At 42.2% G+C, this 23,955-nt stretch overlaps 1 protein-coding gene and 1 pseudogene across 5 annotated transcripts in view; one reads left to right on the forward strand and one right to left on the reverse strand.

The window, feature by feature from the left end:
• The window catches only part of APMAP (adipocyte plasma membrane associated protein), a 53,024-nt gene that overhangs the window by 22,065 nt on the left and 7,004 nt on the right, over positions 1-23,955 (reverse strand). For all 5 annotated transcript variants that reach the window (XM_037055511.1, XM_037055509.1, XM_037055510.1 and 2 more), the window contains exon 2: positions 4,100-4,216. In XM_037055511.1, coding sequence (XP_036911406.1) covers positions 4,100-4,216 — 117 coding nt within the window. The remainder of the gene's footprint in view (positions 1-4,099; positions 4,217-23,955) is intronic.
• LOC118993017 (nuclear transport factor 2-like) lies at positions 5,376-5,935 on the forward strand (annotated as a pseudogene).

Here is a 23,955-nt window from a genome sequence, read left to right on the forward strand (position 1 = left end):
GAAACTCTTCCCTTTCCTTAGATCTTTCCCTCCACATGCAAATTTATTCTTTCTCCCAATCCATCAGCAAATCATGCTGATGCCACCTCTAAAAGACAGATATCACTGAACCCTTTTACCCCATGTCCTCTGCTACCACCCTTTTCCAGGCAACTGTCTCTCCCTTGCTTCCTCTCTGTCCTCAATAGTCTATTCTCAACCCAGTAGCCCATGTGAGCACTATAGTCAGATCACAGCATTCATCTGCTCAAAGCCTTGTAATGACCCCATCTCACCTAAAGCCTAAGTCCTTGCTGTGGCTCTTAGCCCTACACTGTATGGCCTGTCAATTCTCCCTCTCCTCTCCCAGTACTTCACTCTTCCCCTCCACACCAGCCATTGCCTGCTGGTTCTTGACTGCACTAGGCATCTTCCATCTTAATTAAGTCCTTCACACTGGCTGTTCCCTTCATCCTCACCTTCTCAGTGAGACCTGCTCTGACCATTCAATTTAATAGTCAACACCGCCCCCAAAAGCAGAGTACCCTGCAACGCTATTGGGTTCAGAACCCATTTCAGCTTCCTACTTCTGTTGTGTTTATAGTCTGCCTATCCCCACTAGAGCAGATGAGATAAGGGATTTGTTCTGTTTTTCACCGCTATATTCCAACCACCTAGCATATAGGAGGCTCCTAATGAACACTATAGAAGGAGTGGGAAGGTAGAAAGAGTAGGGAGGGGAATCTCCTAATTCCCTCCCCACCCTGCCCTCCAGCAAAGCAGTTTCCTAGCCAGACCACCAGAGTGGGAGACACAAGGCAGATGGAGGAAGTGGTTGAGGATGTAGGAAAAAGCTTTCTGCCTTGCTGGCAAAGCACTTCACCCTTGCCACCCCCTCTGAGTGGGCACTATGCAGAACACAACACAACTTCCTTCAAATTAAATTGCCCCTCTCCCCCATCATGATGGTTTTCAACTTGCTGAAAAAAACACTTCATTTAACTAGGAATTTTATTTCCAGAGGAAGGACAGGGTTGTAACCTGCATTTTTGGTGGAAAAGCCTGAGCCATGGAGTTGTACAAACTTGCTTTCAGATTCTGACCTTGAAAAGGTCATACTTCCCAAAGGTATATGTGAAGATTGAACAACATAAACACATAAAGCTCAAGGATAGCCCTGGCTTGTGTGGCTCAGTGAACTGAGTGCCAGCCTGTAATCAAGAGGTCACTGGCTCGATTCTTGGTCAGGGCACATACCTGGGTTGATGGCCAGGTCCTCAGCTGGGGGTATCTGAAAGGAGACCAACCAATCCATGTATGTCTTGCACACAGATGTTTCTCTCCCTCTCTTTTTCCCTTCCTTTTCTACTCTCTAAAATAAGTGAATAAAATCTTTTTTAAAATCCCCAAAATAGAGGAGGGTATACCTGATACCAGCCCCTCTCACCTAGTCCTTGGACCTTACCTAATTCTCTACACACAGGAAGTCCTCAGGAAATATTTGCAAAATCAAACTAATCAGTATATGACATACTATCCCTGCCCATAGTGAGCCTAAGCAGGAAGACAAGAAGAAAACAGAAAATGCAAAGGACAGGCAAGAAAGAACCCCCATTCCTGCACCTAGGCAGAAGCACCAAGGAAAAGCGGCCCCAAGCAGCCCAAATTAGCACTCACAGCAAGCCAGGCCACATGGACTCTGGTTATGGCCAGTGACCTTCTGTTACCTAATTAACTCCTGATAATTCACACTAATTTCCACTAACTCCATGTGTCAAATGCATGCTGAAAGACTCTGGTCAATATCCTCCAGAAATCAGGATGCCACATATGTTCTGTATATAACAGTCCTCCAATCTTCTAAAATGGAAAAGAAAGTGGCTTTGCATGTCAGGTTTTTGGCAAAGCCCTGCAGCTTTCTGGTGACTTTACTCTCTAGAACTGAAACCAATGCATAACAACTGGCTCTGGAAGGATTCCACCCCTCCTTGTCCCTGGTCTAACTGTTCTCTGATTTCTCGGAGATTTCTAAGCATGGTCTAAGCTCAAATAGAGGTCATTAGCGCTCTGGAGGTAGACTCCCCAAGGCACTGCCATTGCTGACCTCCCATCTGCCAGCTGACCTGATCCCACTGTACATGGCACCTCCCTTGGCTGGAAGATGACTGAGGTAGAGCATAAACCAGTAGCTCTGCTTTTCTGACCTCAGCAACACTGCATCACTAGCCCCAAACCATGGGTCTCCTCCTTCCTTGCTCTTTTTGCTCTGAAGAGAGTTTTAAAGAAGGCTTTTTTTGCTGTTGTCACTAGCATTTTTCCCAAACCTCAATTAATTTCTGTTCTTACACTCTTTGACACTCTGCTTTTCATCTGCACTAAGGTCCATGTTTCCAATTTTTGAGCAAGTCATTCTGTAAATCTGAGCCTGTGGGAGAGATCCTATCAGCTACACCGATTTCACTAGTTTTCTCCACTTTTCCTTCTTCATCAGGCTCATCTACTGCCCGGCAGAACTCTAATGCACAACTTTAAAATTCTTTCTAGACCATGTTTCCTTTTAGTTTCTCGTCATGAGTACACACCCACCTTTCCTCTGAATCTCTTCACCACTCTTTCCACACATAAGTTCACTTTTACTGAGATCAAAGGTCTTCAGTCACTTAAGCTCCATCCCTCCCACTCCAACTTTGAAACTCCATCTTTACCTGCTCTCTCTACTTTCCTCCTCTTTCCCAAGGCTACCTCCCCAACCCAGACTTTAATCCCCAGCTGTGGACACAGTTCATTTTCTCACCTTACCAAATGAGTAGAAAAGTCCAGGTTCGTTTCTATTTGGGTTGGGCTGAGCCACATCCTTCCACTTGTTGAGAGGGTGTTAGCAAGAAAGAGGCCCCTCCCCTATGTGTGTCCCAGAACCTCTCAGAGAGAACATCTAGGGTGTCCTTGCAAAGAAATATTGGCACACCAGGAATTACAGAGCAAATATACATATGAATCTAAAGTACCCAGGCCTCAACCCACTGTCAATCTAATTCAATCTTATGCAAGCTAATTGTGTTTTAACAACACAATGTACTTTAACTAATTCCCAATCCAACAACAAAAAGTTGACTCTTTTCTATGTATGTCAATCTAAGGTCAGAACAATTGATATGTCCTGCAGGTAGATATCAGTCAGATATAAAACACCAACACATTATAGAGTTGCATATGTTATATTTACTTCAAAATAAGACATGGTTCTTTATGAAATTTTTAAACCTTACATGGACTAACTCACTTAAAATAAACTTCAGAGTGCTCACCACTCCTGGCAGTTGTGATGAAAAACAGGAACTTATTGAACCAGACTGCATGACCTTCTTGTACCACATAAACATCAAAGTCATAAATCACAGCAATAAGAGTCGGGCTCAGTATTAATATAACTAAGAATATGAATACATTTCATGGGACTCCCTAAATGTACACTATTTTTTTTAGATTTTATTTATTTATGTTTAGAGGGGGAGGGAAGGAGAGGGAGAGAAACATCAATATATGGTTGCCTCTCATGTGCCCCCTGCTGGGAACTGGCCTGCAACCCAGGCATGTGCCCTGACTGGGAATCGAACCACGATCGTCTGGTTCGCAGGCCCGCACTCAGTCCACTGAGCTATACCAACCAAGTAAATGAATACTATTTATCAAGTTATAACAGACCGTATTATTCACAGATCACCAATGAAGAAAGGTAACTTAGAAAAAAAGAACATTATTTACAAGTTTGTTTTTAAATCAGTTACTTACAAAATTTAAGCAAAGTAACCTCAATTTGTGTATGCTTTTGTCACTTACTCATTCAGCTTAAGTGTATCTAATACTTAAGCTTCTCTTACTTGAGATTCTTCTGGTTTTTGTTTTTGATTTATATAGTTTTGTTTTTGAAACAATAACATGGGCAACACCATGCATATATTCTGTGGAACATCTAATTCAATATAAAATGCAGACAAAAAGTCAAATCTTTATTTCTCATAACTTACCTTTCAAATCAGATTGGTTTAGTTAGTCAAGAAATCATCCCAGTCTATTATACTTTGCTGAGCAATCCCTCCCAAGAATTGCTGGGGCAGCTCACCTGAGAGGTTGTGGATCTATGGGAGAATCCAGCAGCATCATGGCTCCAAGAAGTGGAACGGTGAGGGAAACAGCCAGTATCAAAAAGGTCACTCGGAAAACTCTGCCACTAAAGGAGCTGTCAGAAATGAAATATACACAAAGATAATCAACAGAGGCTCAGACAGTGATAACTTGGCTGATTTCAAAGCCCTTTCAGCAGGAACAGGCTTCTCACCCCGTGTCTCCACAATGACACCATCAACTTCTGTGGCTTGTGATTAAACTTTAGCACTGTTTGCTAGCATTGGCAAACATGCTTTTGTTCTTTAATCTCACAGCTGTGTGGGGCACTCTTATCAGTTATTTTCCAGATAGTACAATAGGCTGTACCTTAAATCCTTAGTAGAGTTTTAAAGAGAGAAAACTCAAACAACTGATGAACACAAAAAGTAATGGGATTAAAGAATTACAATAAGGGAAGGAAGACACACTAATTTACAGAGAAGAGAGGTGTTTCTCAAAAGCTACTATTTTCTGAATTCAAAGCAGCAACACTCAGAACAGTATGTTCCTAGATTCTCAGGTTCTGTGAATAAGAGACAGACAAATTCATGCGGCAGAGGAAGAAGAACAACTTCCTGAGCACCCAATTCCCCAAGCATTTGTAGATCATACCTTTAAGATCTCAAAAGGTAACCCCAGCTCTTCGACCTAGAAGAGTCTGACAGATACTGACAGTTATTTAGAAAGAATCTATAAAATTACCACTCCAAGTCATCAATACTAAAGCCCTGGGAAGATCTGAAATCTGCCTTAGGAATTATGCATTAAGCTTTGGGACAAATGATGAATAGTGACTAAAATTTTCTCAAATGATCCTCACCTACACTGTTACCTGGTTAAAAAAAAGTGAACACATTTAGCCTCTTGCTACTAAATAAACTTTACAGGATCAATATTTGCTTATATTAAGTGCATTCAAATTTACTAAACACTTGACATCAAGACTAACTTAAAGTGGGCCCTGGCTGGTGTAGCTCAGTGGATTGAGCACGGGCCTGCAAACCACACGGTCGAGGTTCGATTCCCAGTCAGGGCACATGCCTGGGTAGCAGGCCAGTTCCCGGCAGGGGACTCATGAGAGGCAACCATACATTGATGTTTCTGTCCTTCTCTCCTTCCCTTCCCCTCTAAAGAGAAATAAATAAAATCTTTAAAAAAAAAAAGATTAACTTAAAGTGGCAGACCACACTAGGTTTCTGCCTCTGCTGCCACCATTGTCTCAGACCCTCAGGTCTCAACAAGGCCCAGTGATGCCCTAGAATGGGAGGCAAGCCAATCTGGGAGCCGACTGGATCCAGCTTCTTTCAACATTACGGCAAGTTATCTGATAACGACAGAACCCAACTAGGTACAATTTACATTAATGCATCATGCCTTGTGTGGGAAGGACAGAAATTCCAGGGGAAAGCTGCCCTTGTGGAGAAGTTATCTAGCTTTCCATTACAGAAAATCCAGCACAGCCCCAAGGCACAGGACCATCAGCCCATGCCAGATAGCTGCATCATCAGTATGGCTGTGCACCAGCTTAAGACTTGACGAAAATCCCATCATGGGGTTACACCACATGTTCCTATTGAAGAACATCAACAATGCTTGCGTTTGCACCAATGAGGCTTGCCCTGCAGAACTTCAGCTGATCTCCTCCCTGCCAAGCACTCATGCTGTTTCCTCCTCCCTCCTCTTCCCAATACTAGTCACATTCCTCCAGATGCTCCAAATACCATACACAAATGAGCAGGGCCATGGTGGAACTCGGTGCAGTATGCTGCTGCTAGCTAGGTATTGCACATGATGTTTGGACATGAGACTAGTTACATCTGACAGGAGAAGGTTGTGTTGTACCAGCTCATGCCTTGGAAAGACTTAAAGTAATGCAAAAAGTAGGTTTTTTTCCCCTAAAGATTTTATTTATTTTTTAGAAAAAGGGAAAAAAGAGGGAGAAAGAGAGGGAAATAGCAATGTGTGGTTGTCTCTTGCATGCCCCTTACTGGGAACCTGGCCCCAGACCCAGGCATGTGCCCTGACTAGTAATCAAACCAGCAACCCTTTGGTTCACAGGCCCATGCTCAAGCCACTAAGCTATACCAGCCATGGCTTCTTTTTTTTAATCTACTGGCAAGTTGCTCTAGTAACCCAAAGAAGTGAAGGAAAAAGCAGCTGCCTCACCACCCAGATATTGATTTGTTCAGATGTTTCAATGCCTCATGATACAATAAAACAATAAAAATTATCCTAACAGCTAAAAAAAATTAAAGCAAATGGAATCATGAGCTCCTAAGATACAGAATCTTCTCCTTTGTTTATCCTCACACAAGGACATGCTTATCCATTTTAGAGAGAGGGAAAGGGAGGGAGAGAAACATCGATGAGAAAGTGCAACATCGATCAGATGCCTCTCATACATGCCCTGATCTGACTAGGTATGTGCCCTGACAGAGAACTGAACCCACAGCCCTTCTGTTTCTGGGAGGATGCTCCAACAAACTGAACCATACCCACCGGGGCAATAATCTTTTTCTATCAAAGAAAAGTGAGCTAAAAATTTTTTTTTCAATGCTCACCCTTAAAAAAACAAATAATTTAAGGGCAGTGTTTTGCTTGATTTTGACAGGATAATCTTCTTCTGCATAAACCAGATCCAGATAGAAATGTGGGGACCTCAATGCTAGCCTTAACTTCCCAGAAACCACTTCAGGTGAGTTTCTTTGCCCAAGGTCCACAGGCTCCCCACTGTGCAGTGGGGTGTGGGACAGGGAACCCTAACTCCTGCCCAATTCTGAACATGCATGATTTTATTAAATGAATAAAATAAAATAAAAGCAGAAAAAAATAAGTAACTCATTCTGTTTTTATAGGGCTAGGAAAAATAGAAAACAAAGAGAGACAGAGAAGATTTCATAGCACGTCACCCTGCAGACATGTGGGACAGCACAACTGAAGAATGTGTGAATTCTGCCCTGGCTGGTATGGCTCAGTGGTTGAGTGCCAGCCTGCGAACCAAAGGGTCACAGGTTCAATTCCCAGTCAGGGCACATGCCGAAAGTTGTAGGCCAGGTTCCCAGTAGGGGGTATACAACCACACATTGGTGCTTCCCTCTCTTTCTCCCTCCCTTTCCCTTTCTAAAAAATAAATAAATACCATCTTTAAAAAAGAGTGTGTGAATTTTGCCAACAATATGAGTGGGCAGAAAACAGGTTCTTCCTTAGAGCCTCCATAAATATGGCCCTGCAACACCTTGCTTTTAGCAAGGTGACCTGTCAGGACTTGTGACCTCCAGAACTGTAAGAAAACCAATATGTTGTTCAAGAAACTAAGTGTGTGTTCACTTGTCACAAGAGCCATAGAAAACTAATATATATTTCTCATTAAGCTTATTTTATTACCTGGAAGTGGGACGCTCCTGTAACAAATACCTAAAATGTGAACATAGCTTTGGAATAACACCATTGGTAGAAAAACTCTGAGAAACAGGTTAGAAAAAGTTTAGATTTCCTTAAACAGACTTTTAGTAGAAACATGGATAATGACTCTGCTAATAAGGGCTCAAAAAGAAGTGAGTAGCAGAGCAGAGAAACATATATCATCTTAGAGAATACCTAAATTGTCAGTAACAGACTATGACCAGAAATATGGACACTAGAGGTGCTGCTGGTGATGGCTCCAAAGGATGTCAGTGTTAAGTTTGTGGAAACTAGAGGGAAACAGATTCTTGTTATATCGTGGCAGAAAGCTTGGCTGAATTACTTCCTGCAATGATATGAAACACAGAACTTGTAAATGATGAACCACAACATTTAGCTAAGAACATTTCCAAACAGGACAGCATAAGGGACAGTGCTGACCAGTGCTTCTTTCCTTTGACATTTCCTCTTTGCTAATGAGAATCCTAATTTGTGTCTATTTTCCTTTTAATAAAAAGAGAAACAAATTTTGTTCCTAACTTTTTTCTCTTCCCTCATATAGGGTGCAGAACTCACCCCCAGCCAGGTAAAATGCCAAGTTTTATCCCTTTTGCTAGCTGGAAAAGGAGATGGTTCAGTCCCACACATCCGGTAGGGAAAGACTGAAAGAAGTGAAACTCTTGAAAGAGGACTATTGGCCAGGTAAGAAGAAAATCGGGATAACTCCTCCCTTGCAGCCCTTTCTCCAAACCCCAGAGCCATGTAACCTTCTTCTAAGGTGACTGATTAATGCTGACAAGAAAATGCACAGATCAGCTGTGAACTCTCACAACAGCAAGCTAATATAACCTGAAACATCCTCAGCAGGAAAGGAGTGAGGGTCATGACAAGAGTAATAAAAACAGTCACAATAAGAACATGGCATGTGCCCTGGCCAGGTACTCAGTTGGTTAGAGTGTCATCCCAATAAGCCATGACTGTGGGTCCGATCCCTGGTCAGGGCACATGTAAAGATCAACCAATGAATGTGTTTCAATAATGAAACAAGTGAATGTTTCTGTCTCTCTCTCTCTCTGTCATATAAATAAATAATTTTAGAGAAAAGAAAAAAAGAACACGCCATGCAATGTGCTTTACATTGGTAACTCGGCAGAAATATGTATCTTTGTGCTTTACAAACAAGGGAAGTGAACAGAGAAAGTACAAGTGGCTTGCCCATAGCCTACTGCCAGAACTGGAAGAACACGGCTGAGTGCCAGGTCTGATTTTAAGCCCATGGTCACCATTAGCAACGCTGCCTGCCGAGGACAAGGGAAAGGATACCCAGACCTAGAGCCCTCAAAGCTGACTCTGAGGTCTGAAACACTCTCTGCAAAAGTAAATGGTGATTTGCCAATTCTGGACATTTAATATTATGGGATCATACAATATGTGACCTTTCGTAACTGGCTTCTTTTACCTATAATGTTTCAAGGTTCACCCAAGATGCAGTATACAAAGTCTACCTAGAAGGTATCCAGGTATATAATATGAAAAAGAGACATTTATTATAGAAAATATAAGAAACAATGTACATAGGACAATGACACCTCAGTCCCCTTCAAAGTAGGCATCGGGACCTCACACAGCTCTCCCAATCGCCATCAGCAGTGCCACCGTATTTTCCTGAATCTTACCAAGGGTCTGAAATCTCACCTTTTAAAGGTGATTTTGGTTTGGGGGAAAGCCAGAAGTTGTGGGGCACCAAATCTGGGCTGTAGGAGAGCTGAGTCACCTGGGCGACTTGATATTTCGCCAAAAACTCTACAAGAGATGTGATGCATGAGCAGGTATATTGTTGTGATGAAGCTGCCAATCACCAGTTGCCCATTGCTGTGGCCTTCTGAATCATCTGGATAGTTTCTTTGGGGGAATGTTCAAACTTAACGCAAAATTTGATGCACGTTCATCACTCTACTCCCTCAGTCATTTTACATGTGACAGCAACATAGTACACATGCTAGCTCAAGAGCCTACCAGCCCCACTGATTAGTACAGTGAAATGGTCATTGTTTACTGATGTGCATTCCAGTCCACTCTCCTTGGCTGCCAGGTTACATCAATGCCATGTGAACCATTCTCATTATATTAACAATGGCTAGACTTTTTCTGGACAGACCGTGTATATCAGGACTTCAGTCCTTTTTATGGCTCAATAATATTCCATTGTAAGTATATACCATGATTTTTTTAAAAGAGTATTTATTTATTTTCAGACAGAGGGGAAGGGAGGGACAAAGAGAGGGAGAGAAATATCCATGTGTGTGGTTGCTTCTCACGCTCCCTGCACTGGGGAACCTGGCCTGCAACCCAGGCATGTGCCCTGACAGGTAATCAAACCAGTGACCCTCTGCTTCGCAGTCCAGTGCTCAATCCACTGAGCCACACCAGCCAGGGCTATACCATGATTTTTTAATCTACTCATTTGCTGATAGACATTCTGGTGGGAGAGGGAAATACAGAATAATTACTTAATGGGTATAAGGTGTTTTTATGGGATGATGAAAAAGTTTTATAACTAGAGGGCTGGTGATTGCCCAGCACTAAATAGCACTGAGCTGTACACTCTAAGAAAGGTAATTTTATGTTATGTAAATTTCACCTAATTTTTTTTAAAGTCAGCAGTGATTAAAATGTTCTAAACTTAGATTTTGGTGTGACTATACTAAACACCACTAAATTGAATAATTTAAATGGGTGAATTTTATGGTACATAAATTATATTTCAAATGGTTTCAAAAAAAAGAGAAAAAAAAACAAAGTCAATGATTCAACTATGCAAACTGCTACTCCAGAGACTGGGACAATCTGTAACTCAAGATTTTCTTTAAGTGTCCTAAAGTCTTTCAACACAATGGAAATAACTCAACTAAAAATGACAGCGAAGACTTGATTGTATGGTTCTTTTATTTATTTATTTTTCCTTTTCATTCTATCTTTTTTCTTTTTTTTTAAATTTAATTCTTGTTCAAGTACAGTTTTCTGTCTTATGTTCCCAGCCCTGCCGCCCCCCCGCAGTGCTCCCCACCTCCCTCTCATTTCCACCCCCCACCTTATTGTCCATGGTTCTTTTAAAAACAGAATCCCAAAGACAGAGAATGGCGAAGACACGTGGCTCTCCGTGGTGAACACTGACCACATGAGCATCCTGGTAGGCTAAGATAATCACCCCTCCCCACCCCAGTAGAGAAGCAGTTCCATGGGGGATGCTGCATTGTGCAATCTGTCACCATAGAACTGTCATTAACAAAATGGGACATTCTGGCCAAAGTGCAACTTTACCTTGCCTTTTCCCTGCCTGACATGATTCCACATAAAACAAAATCTCCTCATTTGTCTCAAACTCCTATATCCTGTAGTTAACTCTCCTTTACCACAGTGTAGCTCGAATCTTTTAAATCTAAATTTAGTAATCTGATTTAGTTTGTGATACCCTTCTTGAATATCTGGTTGCTCCTTCACACAATGGTAAATGGCTCACTTATCTAAAAAAAAAAAAGTCATCATTCCAGGACTGAAAGCCATAGTGCTTACAGCTAGAAAGGCAACCAGAAGTCTGGGGCGATCACCACATGGCCCACCCTTGCCAGAGATCTAGCTAATGCTGTCTTACAATAATAGTATAAAAAACTGAAAAATATAGAGGTCAGCCAGTCCAGTGCTCCCAACATTGGCTGGCCCCTGGACTGCACATACCATATGATTGGGGCAGCTTGAAAAAAACTAAAGAAATGATCCCTGAAAGCATAGTTTTTGATTGGGGCAACTTTAAACAAGGCCCAGAGATTTTAATTGGGTAGGTCCAGCATTGTCCTGGAAGCTTTTTTCTTTCTTTCATGCTTTCCAGTTATTTCTGATGTGCAACTGTACACCCACCACCAACAGTATTTGACTACCTCCCCAGTGAAAGAAGTCTATCAACACCCAAGTCACTGATCATCAGCTAGCCTCTATGGGAAAGTTCTATGGTCATGTTTTAGAAATGTTGCCTTAACTCCTTGAGCAGTGCTGTCTGATGGAGCTTTCTGCAGTGATAGAAATATAGCAGCCACTAGCCATGTGTAGCTACAGAGCACTTGAAATGAGGCTAATGTATTATACAAATGATCCAAAGACAACCTGTGTATCAGGCCCCTGGGTTGTTTATTTCCTCATGGCAAGCTGTGAGAAGCATTAGCTCAAAAGGCCCACCAATGCCAAACTCCAATTTTTACAAATCTAATTATTTTTTAAAATTGGCCCAAACAAATTTTCAGCCATTTAGTATTTGCCTGCTTTCCATATTCTGTGAAAATTCACCTGACAGCTGTTGCCCACTGATAAAAAGGCCTTACCCAGCCACTGCTGCCCTTGGAGCTCTCTGACCCAGAGACTCACCTTGACCAGGGATCCCTCTCTCTGTTCCCCCTCTATTCTGGAGTTCTCTTGCCCTCCTCTCCTCAGGACTGTGGCACCCCTGTTGTCCTTCACACACAAACCTGTCAAAGTGTCACCTAAAATTTTTAATTTTAGTTAATTAACATTTTTTATTAATTTAAACTTAAGTAGCTGCATACAGCCAGTGGCCATGACATCAGACAGCAGACTTAGACTACTTAATATTCCTTAATATGTAATCATTTAATAATGACCTACATACGTGTGCCAGGTAGTATATGAAGGCCTGAGAGTACAGCCATAAATAAAATACAGCCTCCTGACCCCCTCTGTGTATTCTAGTATAAATAAGCAAATGCCAGACAGTAACAAGTACAATGAAGAACGATACAGTAGGATCGGGGGTAGAGTGATGGGGAGGGCTGGCCATACACAGAAGTCAAAGCAGATGACCTCAGAATAGAGAAATTCAATGAAGTCGAGAGAAATCAAATAACTGGGGCAAAGCAATGAAGGCAAAGGAAACACAGCCAGTCTCAACAGCACTTGGCATATGAGTGAATTTTACATGCTTTAAGACTTGACCACAGAGGCATAATGACCAAAACAGGGAGTATGAGGCAGAGTGAATGAGGGTAAGGTGCTAGACCTGTCAGGCCCATTGCCAGGGGCATATCCCACACAGCTCTGAAGACCTGGAAAGTGCCTACCAATGCACATGGTCAATGTCCAGAAGGTCAGATTATACATAGAGTATTTTCCTAACTCTTTGACTCAGGGATCTTGTCTGCCCAGATGATATCATGCAACATGTTCTGAGAAACACACTTTCCCCTTGCTTGCATTGATTGGTCACAGTTCTGCCCTTAGGAACACCAAATTCTTGCCCTCCTAGACAGCCCTCCCTAGATCTGATGCCTGAAGTCAAAACAGCCTCAGTTCTATAATCTCCAGGCAGTGTCCCCAGTCCTACAGGAGCTTCTCAAATGGTGGGGTTTGCAGAACATTCTCTTTTCTGATTGTTTCAGAGTTTGCCAAAGTCTCCCATAAAATGGGATGCCCACAACTCAAGGCAAAGGTCTAGTCTAAACCATAAACTATCACTCCACAAAATGGTTTTAGTTGCCCAAATTGAAAAATAAGGGATTTCAAAGAAAAATCTGGTTTCCAGCTTCTCTGGAAAAAGCAATAGCTCTGACTCTATGAAACCCAAAGTTTCAGGACAGCCTCACAAGGGTTACCACTCTTTAGACATGCATACACTCTGCTCTCCCCAGTCCCACACTTGCTGTAGACAGCACCACATCAACCAATACAAGAACTAATGTGACTGATGCTAAGACCAGAGCCTGGAACACAAAGAGCTCTCAGTAAATGGTAGGTTCCAGGACTTGCAGCTCCCTGGAGCAATCGAATCCCTGACTGTGGTGCATAGTTCCTTGCAGTGGTTTCTGTACCCATGCTCTAAGCACTTATTTTATCAGCAGGTTCATTAACTTCTTGACAGGCCCATCTCATTGCAGTCCTTGCAAACTCACAGCTAACTACAATTCTGCCTTTCCTCCCTGTGTGTCCCTTTTTTCTGCACACCTGCATTAAGGTAACTTACATAAAGGATACTCCATTTATACCTATCCATTCTCATTGACAAAGCCCATCACAATCCCCTTCTCAATCTGTGCTGACACATTCGGGAAAGCTAACAACTTCCTTCCCAGGTCTGGGAAATCAACTTGTTTGCCCCAATCTCCTGAACAGCCCCAGGTGATGCTCGCCTCTTGAAGACATCTGCACCCTGAAATTTCCCACAGTCTCTAAAGGCGAGGGAAAAATCACAGTGATGAAATTACTGTTGGCTCAACCACAATCTACACAATCCTTTACTTTCACCAGAAGGGCATTCTCAAACTCCTGTACACAAGGCATCAGAGTCTTCAGTCATGGAGTAAAGTCCTGACCAACAGACCCTGTGAAATTAAAAACAACCTGTGATTTTTTGTGGGAAACCTGTAAGCCCCAAATCCACAGAGGACAAGAACTGCAAGTGTCAAGTGATCTCTGGAAACTGAAAAAGTCAAACAGCAACAAAGTTCATCTTTTTAAATGACTGCACCTTAAATTTGTTCATTTTTCACATTCCTTTATAGTAGGGCTCCTAGACTATAGATGTCTTAATTTTAGCATTGAGAATAACTAAGAAATTAAAAGAGCCACTTGGAAATACACACCAGGGCAGGGGAAGGGCTGAGAAGAAAATTCCAGATTCCTAAATACTCATGACTTGATGAATTTATGGCAGCCCCATCTGTTCCTCCACACTGCCTCCCTTACTCTTCAGTCTTAAAAAGGAAAAAATAGGGACTTCCGCCAAGATGGAGGCATAGGTGGAAACACTGTGCCTTCTCCCACAACCAAGTTTGAATACAACAAAGGTTTGGAGAACAAGGACACACCCAAAGACCAGAAAACGGAATTATACGGAAGTCCAACAACTACGAACCGTTCAACGGGGACGGTAAGAGAGGTGGAGCCAGCAGCGGAGCTGGGTCGGGCAGGACAGATCCCCCGACCTAGGCGCGCAGGCAGCCCGGAACCAGTTGGGGTGTGGGGCAGACTGACGGAGGTCGCACATTCGCGCACAGTGAGATGGACCACGCAGGCCCCAGGGGGCAAATCCAGTGGTGGAGGGCTGACAGCGGTGGCACACTCGCGTGCAGTGGAACGAAACGCATGGGCCTGGTGACGGTGGTGGCTGCGGCGCCGGTTGGGGCCTCGGAGGCAGGCGGCAGACGGGAAGCCATTGTCCCTCTTTGACCCCGACCCCACATACAACGTCACAACCCAGCGACTTAGTTGCCCTGCTCTACTGAACACTTTAGGGCTCCGATCCTGCTACGGAAGAACAGGCACAAACAGCCCAAAAGATGGTGCAAGAAGAACTCAAAGTCCCAGAGCCAATAACTATAAGCAACCAACAGATTGCCAGCCTCTGGGAAGCACAATTCAAGACACTATTTATCAGGATGCTCACAGAACTGGTTGATTATAGTCACAAATTAGAAGTACATATGAAGGCTAAACTAATTGAAATGAAGGGAGATGTCCAGGAAACCAATAGGGATGGAAAGGAAACTGGAACTCAAATTAATGGAATGGACCAGAAGGAAGAACAAAACATCCCACCAGAAAGGAATGAAGAAATGAGAATTCAAAAAAATGAGGAGAGGCTTAGGAACCTCCAGAACATCTTTAAACATTCCAACATCTGGATTATAGGGGTACCAGAAGGGGGAAAGAAACAGCCACAAGTGGAAAACTTATTTGAACAAATAATAAAGGGGAACTTCACCAGTCTGGCAAAGGAAATAGACTTCCAGGAAATCCAGGAAGCTCAGAGAGTCCCAAAGAAGATGGACCCAAGAAGGAACACACCAAGGAACATCAGAATTACATTAGCCAAGACCAAAATGAAGGAGAGAATCCTAGAAGCAGCAAGGGATAAGGGGACAGTCACCTACAAAGGAGTACCCATCAGACTGTCAGCGGATTTCTCAAAACAGACCTTCCAGGCAAGAAGGGGCTGGAAAGAAGTATTCCAAGTCATGAAATCCAAAGACCTACAGCCAAGATTGCTTTATCCAGCAAAGCTTTCATTTAGAATGGAAGGACAGATAAAGTGCTTCTCAGATAAGGTCAAGTTCAAGGAGTTCATCATCACCAAGCCCTTATTATATGAAATGCTAAAGGGACTTATATAAGAAAAAGAAGATGAAAAATATGAACAGTGAAAGGACAGCAAACTCACAGTTATTAACAACCACACCTAAAACAAAAGCAAACCAAGAGGACAACTAGATCAGGAGTGGAACCATAGAAATGAAGAACACATGGAGGGTTAGAAACAGGGGGGTGGGAGGAGGAGAAGGGGGGAGAAGGCACAGAAAATAGCATAGATGGTAGGTAGAAAATAGATAGGGGGAGGGCGAGAATAGTGGGGGAAATATAGAATCTAAAGAACTTGAGACACGTGGTTATAAACTAAGGGGGGGAGAATGGTGGGGGAGGGAGTGTGTGGGTGGAGGGGAATGAAGGAGGGGCATAGAACAACTGTAATGGTATAATCAATAAAATATATTTAAAAAAAGGAAAAAATAAAATTGACCTAGTAGAGATTTTTAATTAATCTAAAATCCTTTAGAAAACCTGTTCAAAAAGCAGCTGTTAAATACTCAATGCATTCAGTTTTCAGTCCTAAACAGTTATTTGTGGGCATTAAACAGTTATTCAAAGGGCCAAATGTAATTTCAACTCCTTAACAGTTAAGGAGTAGTTACATTTATACAGTCCCAAAATTATTTCGGCCCTTTGAAGGCAACCGCTAGGCTGATGAGGCCTCTGGTGAAAATGAGTTTGACACCCCTGCTCTACTGCATCCAATTTACCAGTGCAATTTTCTACAATATGCCATGCTACTAAGACAGGGAGTAAAACAGTTCTACCTAATACATAGAAATAAATACAGGGAGGCTTCCAAAATTCGCAAAGAAATATGGTCCATAAGAACAGAACAAAACTCCAGAAAAAGAACTGAACAAAAATGGAGATAAGCAATCTGTCAGATACAAAGTTGAAAACACAGGTGAGGACCTCAACAGCATAAAAAAGATTCAGTCAGAAAAAAACTGATTCACTAACTCAAATAAAGAACAATTCACAGGGAAACAACAGTAGAGTGGATGAAGCTGAAAATCAAATTAGTAATCTGGAAGATAAGGAAGAAAAAAATTCAAATCAGAACAGCAGGAAAACATAATCCAAAAACACGAGGACAGGCTAAGGAGCCTCTGCAACAACTTCAAACATACCAACATTCAAATCATAGGGGTGACAGAAGAGGAAGAGAAACAGCAAGAAATGAAAACTTTCCTTTTAAAGATTTTATTTATTTATTTTTACAGAAGGGAAGGAAAGGAGAAAGAGGGAGAGAAACATTAGTGTGTGGTTGCCTCTCACATGCCCCCTACTGGGGACCTGGCCCACAACCCAGGCATGTGCCCTGACTGGGAATTGAACCAGCTACCCTTTGGTTTGCAGGCTGGCACTCAATCCAATGAGACATACCTACCAGCCAGGGCTGAAAACTTACTTGAAAAAATAATAAAAGAAAACCTGCCTAATTTGGCAAAGGAGATAGACATACAAATCCTAGAAGTACAGAGTCGGAAACAAGATGTCCATCATCAAAGCGGACTACACCAAGACACAAGATAATTAAAATGACAAAGTTTAGGCCTGGCTGGTGTGGTTCAGTAGACTAAGTGCCAGCCTGCAAACTGAGGGGCCACCAGTTCAATTTCCAATCAGGACACATGCTTGAGTTGCAGGCCAGGTCCCTGGCAGGATGTGAGCAACAGGCAACTACAGATTGACGTTCCTCTCCTTCTCCAGCCCTTCCCCTCACTCTAAAAATAAACAAATAAAATCTTAAAAATAAATAAATAAGTAAATACATTGTCAAAGGTTAAAGATAAAGAATCTTAAAAGCAGCAAGAGAAAAGCAGATAGTTACCTACAAAGGAGTTCCCATAAAAATGTCAGCTAATTTCTCAAAAGAAACTTTGCATGCTAGAAGGGACTGGCAAAAAGTTTTCAAAGTGATGAAAAGCAAGGACCTCCAACCTAGATTACTCTATCTAGAACAAAAGGGCAGGACTTCAAGCCAAGATGGAGGCATAGGTGGAAACACTGTACCTCCCCCCACAACCAAAATTAAGATAACAAAGACTTAGAAACAAAAACACAACCGGAACAGACAGATAACTGTACAGAAGTCTGACAACCATTCATCTAGACTGGTAAGAGGGGCAGAGTCGGCAGCCAGTGGAGAGGGGTCTTGGCAGGAAAAAGTGGAGGCTGGGAGACCACAGTCACGCATTTACATACACATAAACCAGGCAAAAATGGGCAGCAAGACAGACTGCGCAAACCAGGGACCCAGCGCTGGGAAATAAAGCCTAAAAGCACCGATTGAAAACACTTGTGGGGTTGAGGTGCCCAGAGAGACTCCCAGCCTCACAGGAGAGTTTGTTGAAGAGACCCATAGGGTCCTAGAACCTACACAAGCCCACCCACCTGGGTACCAGCATCAGAAGAGCACAATTTCCTTATGGGAAGTGGTGGAAGGGGCTGAAATACAAAACAGGGCAGAACGAGAGCCATTGTTCCCTCTCTGACCCCACACCAACATACAGCATCACAACATAGCAACTGGGTTGCCCCGCCCTGGTGAACACCTAAGGCTCCGCCCCTCACTACATAATAGGCATGACCAGACCAAATTTTGAAAAAAGGCTCAAACAGAAGAACTGATCAAAGCCCCAGAGCCAATACTTTTAAGCAACCAACAGATAGCCAACCTATCAGATGCACAGTTCAAAACACTGGCGATCAGGATGCTTGAAGAACTGGCTGATTTTGGTTGCAAATTAGATGAAAAAAATGAAGGCTACACTAAGTGAAATGGAGGAAAACGCACAGGGAACCAATAGTGACGGGAAGGAAACTGGGGCTCAAATCAATGGAGTGGACCAGAAGGAAGAAAGAAAGAACCGAACAGAAAAGAATGAAGAAACGAGAATTCAAAGAAACTGAAGAGAGGCTTAGGAACCTCCAGGACATCTTTAAACATTCCAACATTCAAATTATAGGGGTACCAGAATGGGAAGAGGAAGAGCAACAAGTGGAAAAGTTACCTAAACAAATAACAAGGGAGAACTTCCCCAATCAGGCAAAGGTAATAGACTTCCAGGAAATCCAGGAAGTTCAGAGAGTCCCAAAGAAGGTGGACCCAAGGAGTAACACACTAAGACACATCATAATTACATTACTCAAGATTAAAATGAAGGAGAGAATTCTAGAAATAGCAAGAGATAAGGGGACAGTCACCTACAAAGGAGTACCTATCAGACTGTCAGCTGATTTCTCCAAAGAGACCTTACAGGCAAGAGGCTGGAAAGAAGTATTCAAATTCATGAAATGCAAGGACCTCCATCCAAGATTGCTCTATCCAGTAAAGGTTTCATTTAGAATGACAGATAAAGTGCTTCTCAGATAAGGTCAAGTTCAAGGAGTTCATCATCACCAAGCCTTTATCATATTCAATGTTAAAGGGACTTATCTATGAAAAAGAAGATAAAAAATATGAACAGTGAAAGAACAGCAAACTCACAGTTATTAACCACCACACCTAAAACAAAAGCAAACTAAGTGGACAGCTAGAACAGGAGCGGAGCCACAGAAATGGAGATCACATGGAGGGTTAGCAACAGGGGAGTGGGAGGAGGAGAAGGGGGGAGAAGGTACAGTGAATATGTAGCATAGACAGTGGGGAGAAAATAGGGGGAGGGCAAGAGAAGTGTGGGAAATGTAGAAACTAAAGAATTTATGACACACGAACATGAACTAAAGTGGGGGAATGTGTGTAGGAGCGGGTACACAGAAGGGAATGAAGGGGGATATGGGACAACTGTAATGGCATAATCAATAAAATATATTATTTAAAAAAAAGAATGGAGGACAGATGAAGTGCTTCCTAAACAAGGTAAAACTAAAGGAGTACATCAACACCAAGCCATTATTATATAAAATGTTAAAGGGACTTATTTAAGAAAAGGAAGATCAAAACTATGAACATTAAAATGGCAATAAATTTACAAATATCAACAATTGAGTCTAAAAAGCAAACTAAGCAAACAAGCAGAACAGAAACAGAATCATAGATATGGAGACAATTTGGAGGGTAACTAGTTGAGAGGGAGAAAGGGAAGAATGGGGGAAAAGGTGCAGGGATTAAGAACTACAAATTTGGCTGAAAGTCCAAGATGGTGACGGAGTAGGATAGAGCGGATTCCATTTCCTTGTACACATGGGAGAAAATCCTGGCTGATCTATGGAGGAGCAGCGCAAGCAGCCAACAGCTCCCCAGCTTATATGAAAATAAGGGACCAGAAATTGTGACGGTGACCAAAGATACAGAAGGTAGGGAGATGGCTACAGTACAGTAGAGTCTCACAGACTGGAGCAAAAACAGGAGCAGCAGGGGCTTCAGCCGGTGCACAGCCGGGGGCCCAGTGCCCAGTGCCCAGTGCCTGGCATGCCTGGGTCCACTGGTCTCTTTGGGAGCCCCAGGCCTGACGAAAGGTCCTTGGGAGAGAGATGGGTTATCAGCTCCCTCCCTCCCCAGCCAAGCAAGGTTGCGTGCCAGGAGAGACCTGTTTGCTAGAGTTCACAGAGAGGGTACTTAGGACAAAGGGCCGAGATCAACTGCGGACTCTGAGGTCGCCAGCCCGGGAGAACTGAGAGGCGCAGTGTGGGGCTCTGACTCCGATAGTCACAGGTCTGGTTGGGGGAATAGGCTGTTCTGAGAGACAGATTTTCTAAAGGAGAAAGTTCGTGTAATGTAAACTGAAGGTTTCCTCTACTACAGCCACCCGGTCTGCTCCCCACCCAGCCTGGCAGAGAACCCGAGGTTAGGCGGAGGGCCTGAAGTTCCCCCACAGAACTTGAATGGGTCTGTGCCTGAACCCACGGGAACCAGGCAGCATGGCCAGTGTACCCGCATGCGCCCCTCAACCCAGCCCACAGTGATAATCCCTGGCAAAAGAGCACTATGAGGAAGTCCTAGATCCCGTTCCTGGGATGCTGGGGAGAGGCACCGGTTTCTCTCTTGGGAAAGTGCTCGCACAACACCACACCAATCACCCCTGAGCCCACTGCAGCCAGAAAAACCAGTTTGTCCAGTTTGAAACCAACAAGAGATTTTTTAAAGTAATCTTTTATCTTTTTAATTTTATCATTGTTTTATCTTTCAATACTTTTTCCTCTTTTTTCCTTTTCTCTTTTATTACTTCTTCCTTTCTTTCCAAACTTACCGCTTTTTCCTCCCTTCTCCTGCCTTATTTTTCTTTTACCCACACGTGACACCAACAACTTGGAAGCACGAAAAGACCAGAGTTGAGCCCAAAGAAGAGGCTTCCCAACAGTAGAGACAGAGAGACAAATTTCACTTTCCTATAGCAGAGAAGCCACAAGTTGCTGCATAGGTGTATTATTATTATTTTTTCATTATTCTCACTTCTTTTATATTTTAATAGTATCTTTGTATTCCTCCTCTTTCTGTATAGGCTTCTTTGCCTTGGCAGGTTATATTGTATCACTTGACAGGTTTCCCCTGTTCTCTCCTCCACAGTGTATTCCCAATTTTCCACACTTCGCGCCAATTATTTTTGTTTACCACACTACCCAAAGTTCTATACCCCCTATTCATGTTATCCAGTTCACATAGAGTCTGTCATATGATTGTTGCTCTAATATTATTGTAAATAACAGTTGTTGTAAACAACTGTGGAACTTAACCCACTTCACAGATTCCTGAATTCTATTTACTGGAGTAATTAACTCTATTTGCTCATACACTGCACCTGTTTACCATCTTCTACACTCACCTTACCCCAGAATCTGACTGACCGCAACCTCACTGCTTTCTAGATCCAACTCACTAGCCTTTCCTTTCCAAAAAGAGACTTATCTTGTGTCCATCCTCTCTTAAAAGTGGCAAGCTGGGGCGAAGATTATGGTTAACAATATATATAACCCAAATATCTTCTATCTCTTCTCCACCAGCTGTGACTGTAAGTATAAAATATTCTACTGCTGTCATAAACCATTTTCTCTCCTGCTCCAACTGATCACACACACACAAAATGAGGAGTAGGTCGAAGTGGAGAACACCAGAATAACCGAAGGAGACTGCACCACTGAATTTCACAGGCATTCCACCACAGAAGTTCATACCACAAACCAAAGGAGTAAGACCAAATCAATTTAAGAAGCTGAAGCTAACAAGAAGAGGCTCACAAACAATGGGAAGACAAACAAACAATCCCAAATTGAAAGGAAAGGAGGAAGCCTCAGAAAGAATACTAGATGCAACAGAGGCAAGCCAGCTATCAGATATTAAAATCAAAGCACTGGTTATCAGGAAGTTCAAAGAGCTCACAATGAGCTACCAGTAACTACAGGGGAACTAAAATGGACTCCTGAAAACTATATCAACATGAAAAAAATAGAAACTATCAACAACAGCCAAGAGGAAATGAAGAATACAGTTTCTGAACTGAAGAAAACAGTGGAAGGAATCAAAAGCAGGATCGATGAATCAGAAGATCAGATCAGTGAGGTGGAGGACAAAGGAGAAAAAACACCCACAAAGAGCAAGAAAAGGAAAATAGGCTCAGAAAGAATGAAGAGGGATTAAGAGAAATGCAACACAATATGAAACATAATAATATCCAAATAATAAACATACCAGAGAACAAGAAGAAGAACATGGGATAGAAAACCTATTTGAAAAAGTCATGAAGAAAAACATCCCGAATTTGATGAGAGAAAAAGTCACACAAATTCAGGAATCACAGAGAGTCACAATCAAGAGGAACCCAAAGAGGCCCACTTCAAGAGACATCATCACTAAAATGGCAAAATTCCAAGATGAAGAGAGAATCCTAAAGGCAGCAAGGGAGAAAAAGGAAGTAACATTCAAGGGAGCCCCAATAAGGTTAGCTACTGACTTCTCAATGGAAACACTCCAGGCAAGAAGAGAATGCCAAGAAATATTTCAAGTAATGAGAACCAGAGGCCTGCAACCAAGAAGACTTTCCCAGCAAGGCTATCAGTAAACATAGAAAGCCAAATAAAGAGCTACCAAGACAAAAGAGGTCTAAAAGAATATGCCTCCACCAAAACAGCTCTGCAAAAGATACTAAAAGGACTGTTTTAAGGAAGGTAAAGAGAGAGACAGAGAGGAACACAGGTACAAAAATGGCAACAAATAAGTACCTATCAACAATAACTTTAAATGTAAATGGATTAAATGCTCCAATCAAAAGACATAGAATAGCTGAATGAATAAGAAAGCTTAACCCACATATATGCTACATAAAACACACCCACCTCAGGACAAAAGACATACACTGACTGAAAGAGAAAGGCTGAAAACAAATTTTCCAACCAAACAGCAGGGAAAAAGAAGCCAGGGTAGCAACACTAATATCAGACCAAATAGACTTCAAAAAAGGGGTCATAAAGAGAGACCCAGAAGGTCACTTCATAATACTCAAGGGAAGAATCCACCAAGAAGACATTAACATCGTAAACATATATGCCCCCAACACAGGAGCACCCAAATACATAAAGAAAATCTTAGAGGATTTCAAGAAAGATATTGACAGCAAGACAATTATACTAGGGGATTTTAATACCCACCTGTCAAAAATTGACAGATCTTCCAAACAAAATATCAACAAAGATACTGTGGCACTGAACAATGCCCTAGATGAAATGGACTTAACTGATATATATATAGAGCCAATCATCTCAAAGAAGCTAAATACACATTCTTCTCAAATGCACATGGAACATTTTCAAAGATAGACCACATGACAGGACACAAAACAAGCCTCAACAAACTCAAGTAAAATGAAATAACACGAAGCATTTTCTCTGACCACAAAGAATTGAAACTGGAAACTAATCCCAAAGGAAAAAACCCCAAACACTCAAAATCATGGAGATTGAATGGCACACTATTAAACAACAAATGGGTCAAGAATGAAATTAGAGAACTAATCAAAAAGTTACTGGAAACAAATGAAAATGAACTCACAATAACCCAAAACTTATGTGATACTCTGAAGGCAGTCGTGAGAGGGAAGTTCACAGCAATACAGGCTTACCTAAAGAACACAGAAACATTTCAAATAAACAACCTAAACATACGCCTGCAAGAACTCAAGGAACACCAACAAAGACAGCCCAGAGCAAGAAGAAGGAAGGAAATAACCAAGATCAGAGCAGAATTAAATGACATAGAGACTAACAGCACAATTCTAAGGATCAATGAATCCAGGACCTGGTTTTTGGAAAAGATAAACAAAA

Source organism: Sturnira hondurensis, unplaced genomic scaffold, assembly GCF_014824575.4.
Source record: "Sturnira hondurensis isolate 20B ecotype Veracruz unplaced genomic scaffold, ASM1482457v3 Scaffold0008640, whole genome shotgun sequence".
NCBI classification, from domain to species: Eukaryota; Metazoa; Chordata; class Mammalia; order Chiroptera; family Phyllostomidae; genus Sturnira; species Sturnira hondurensis.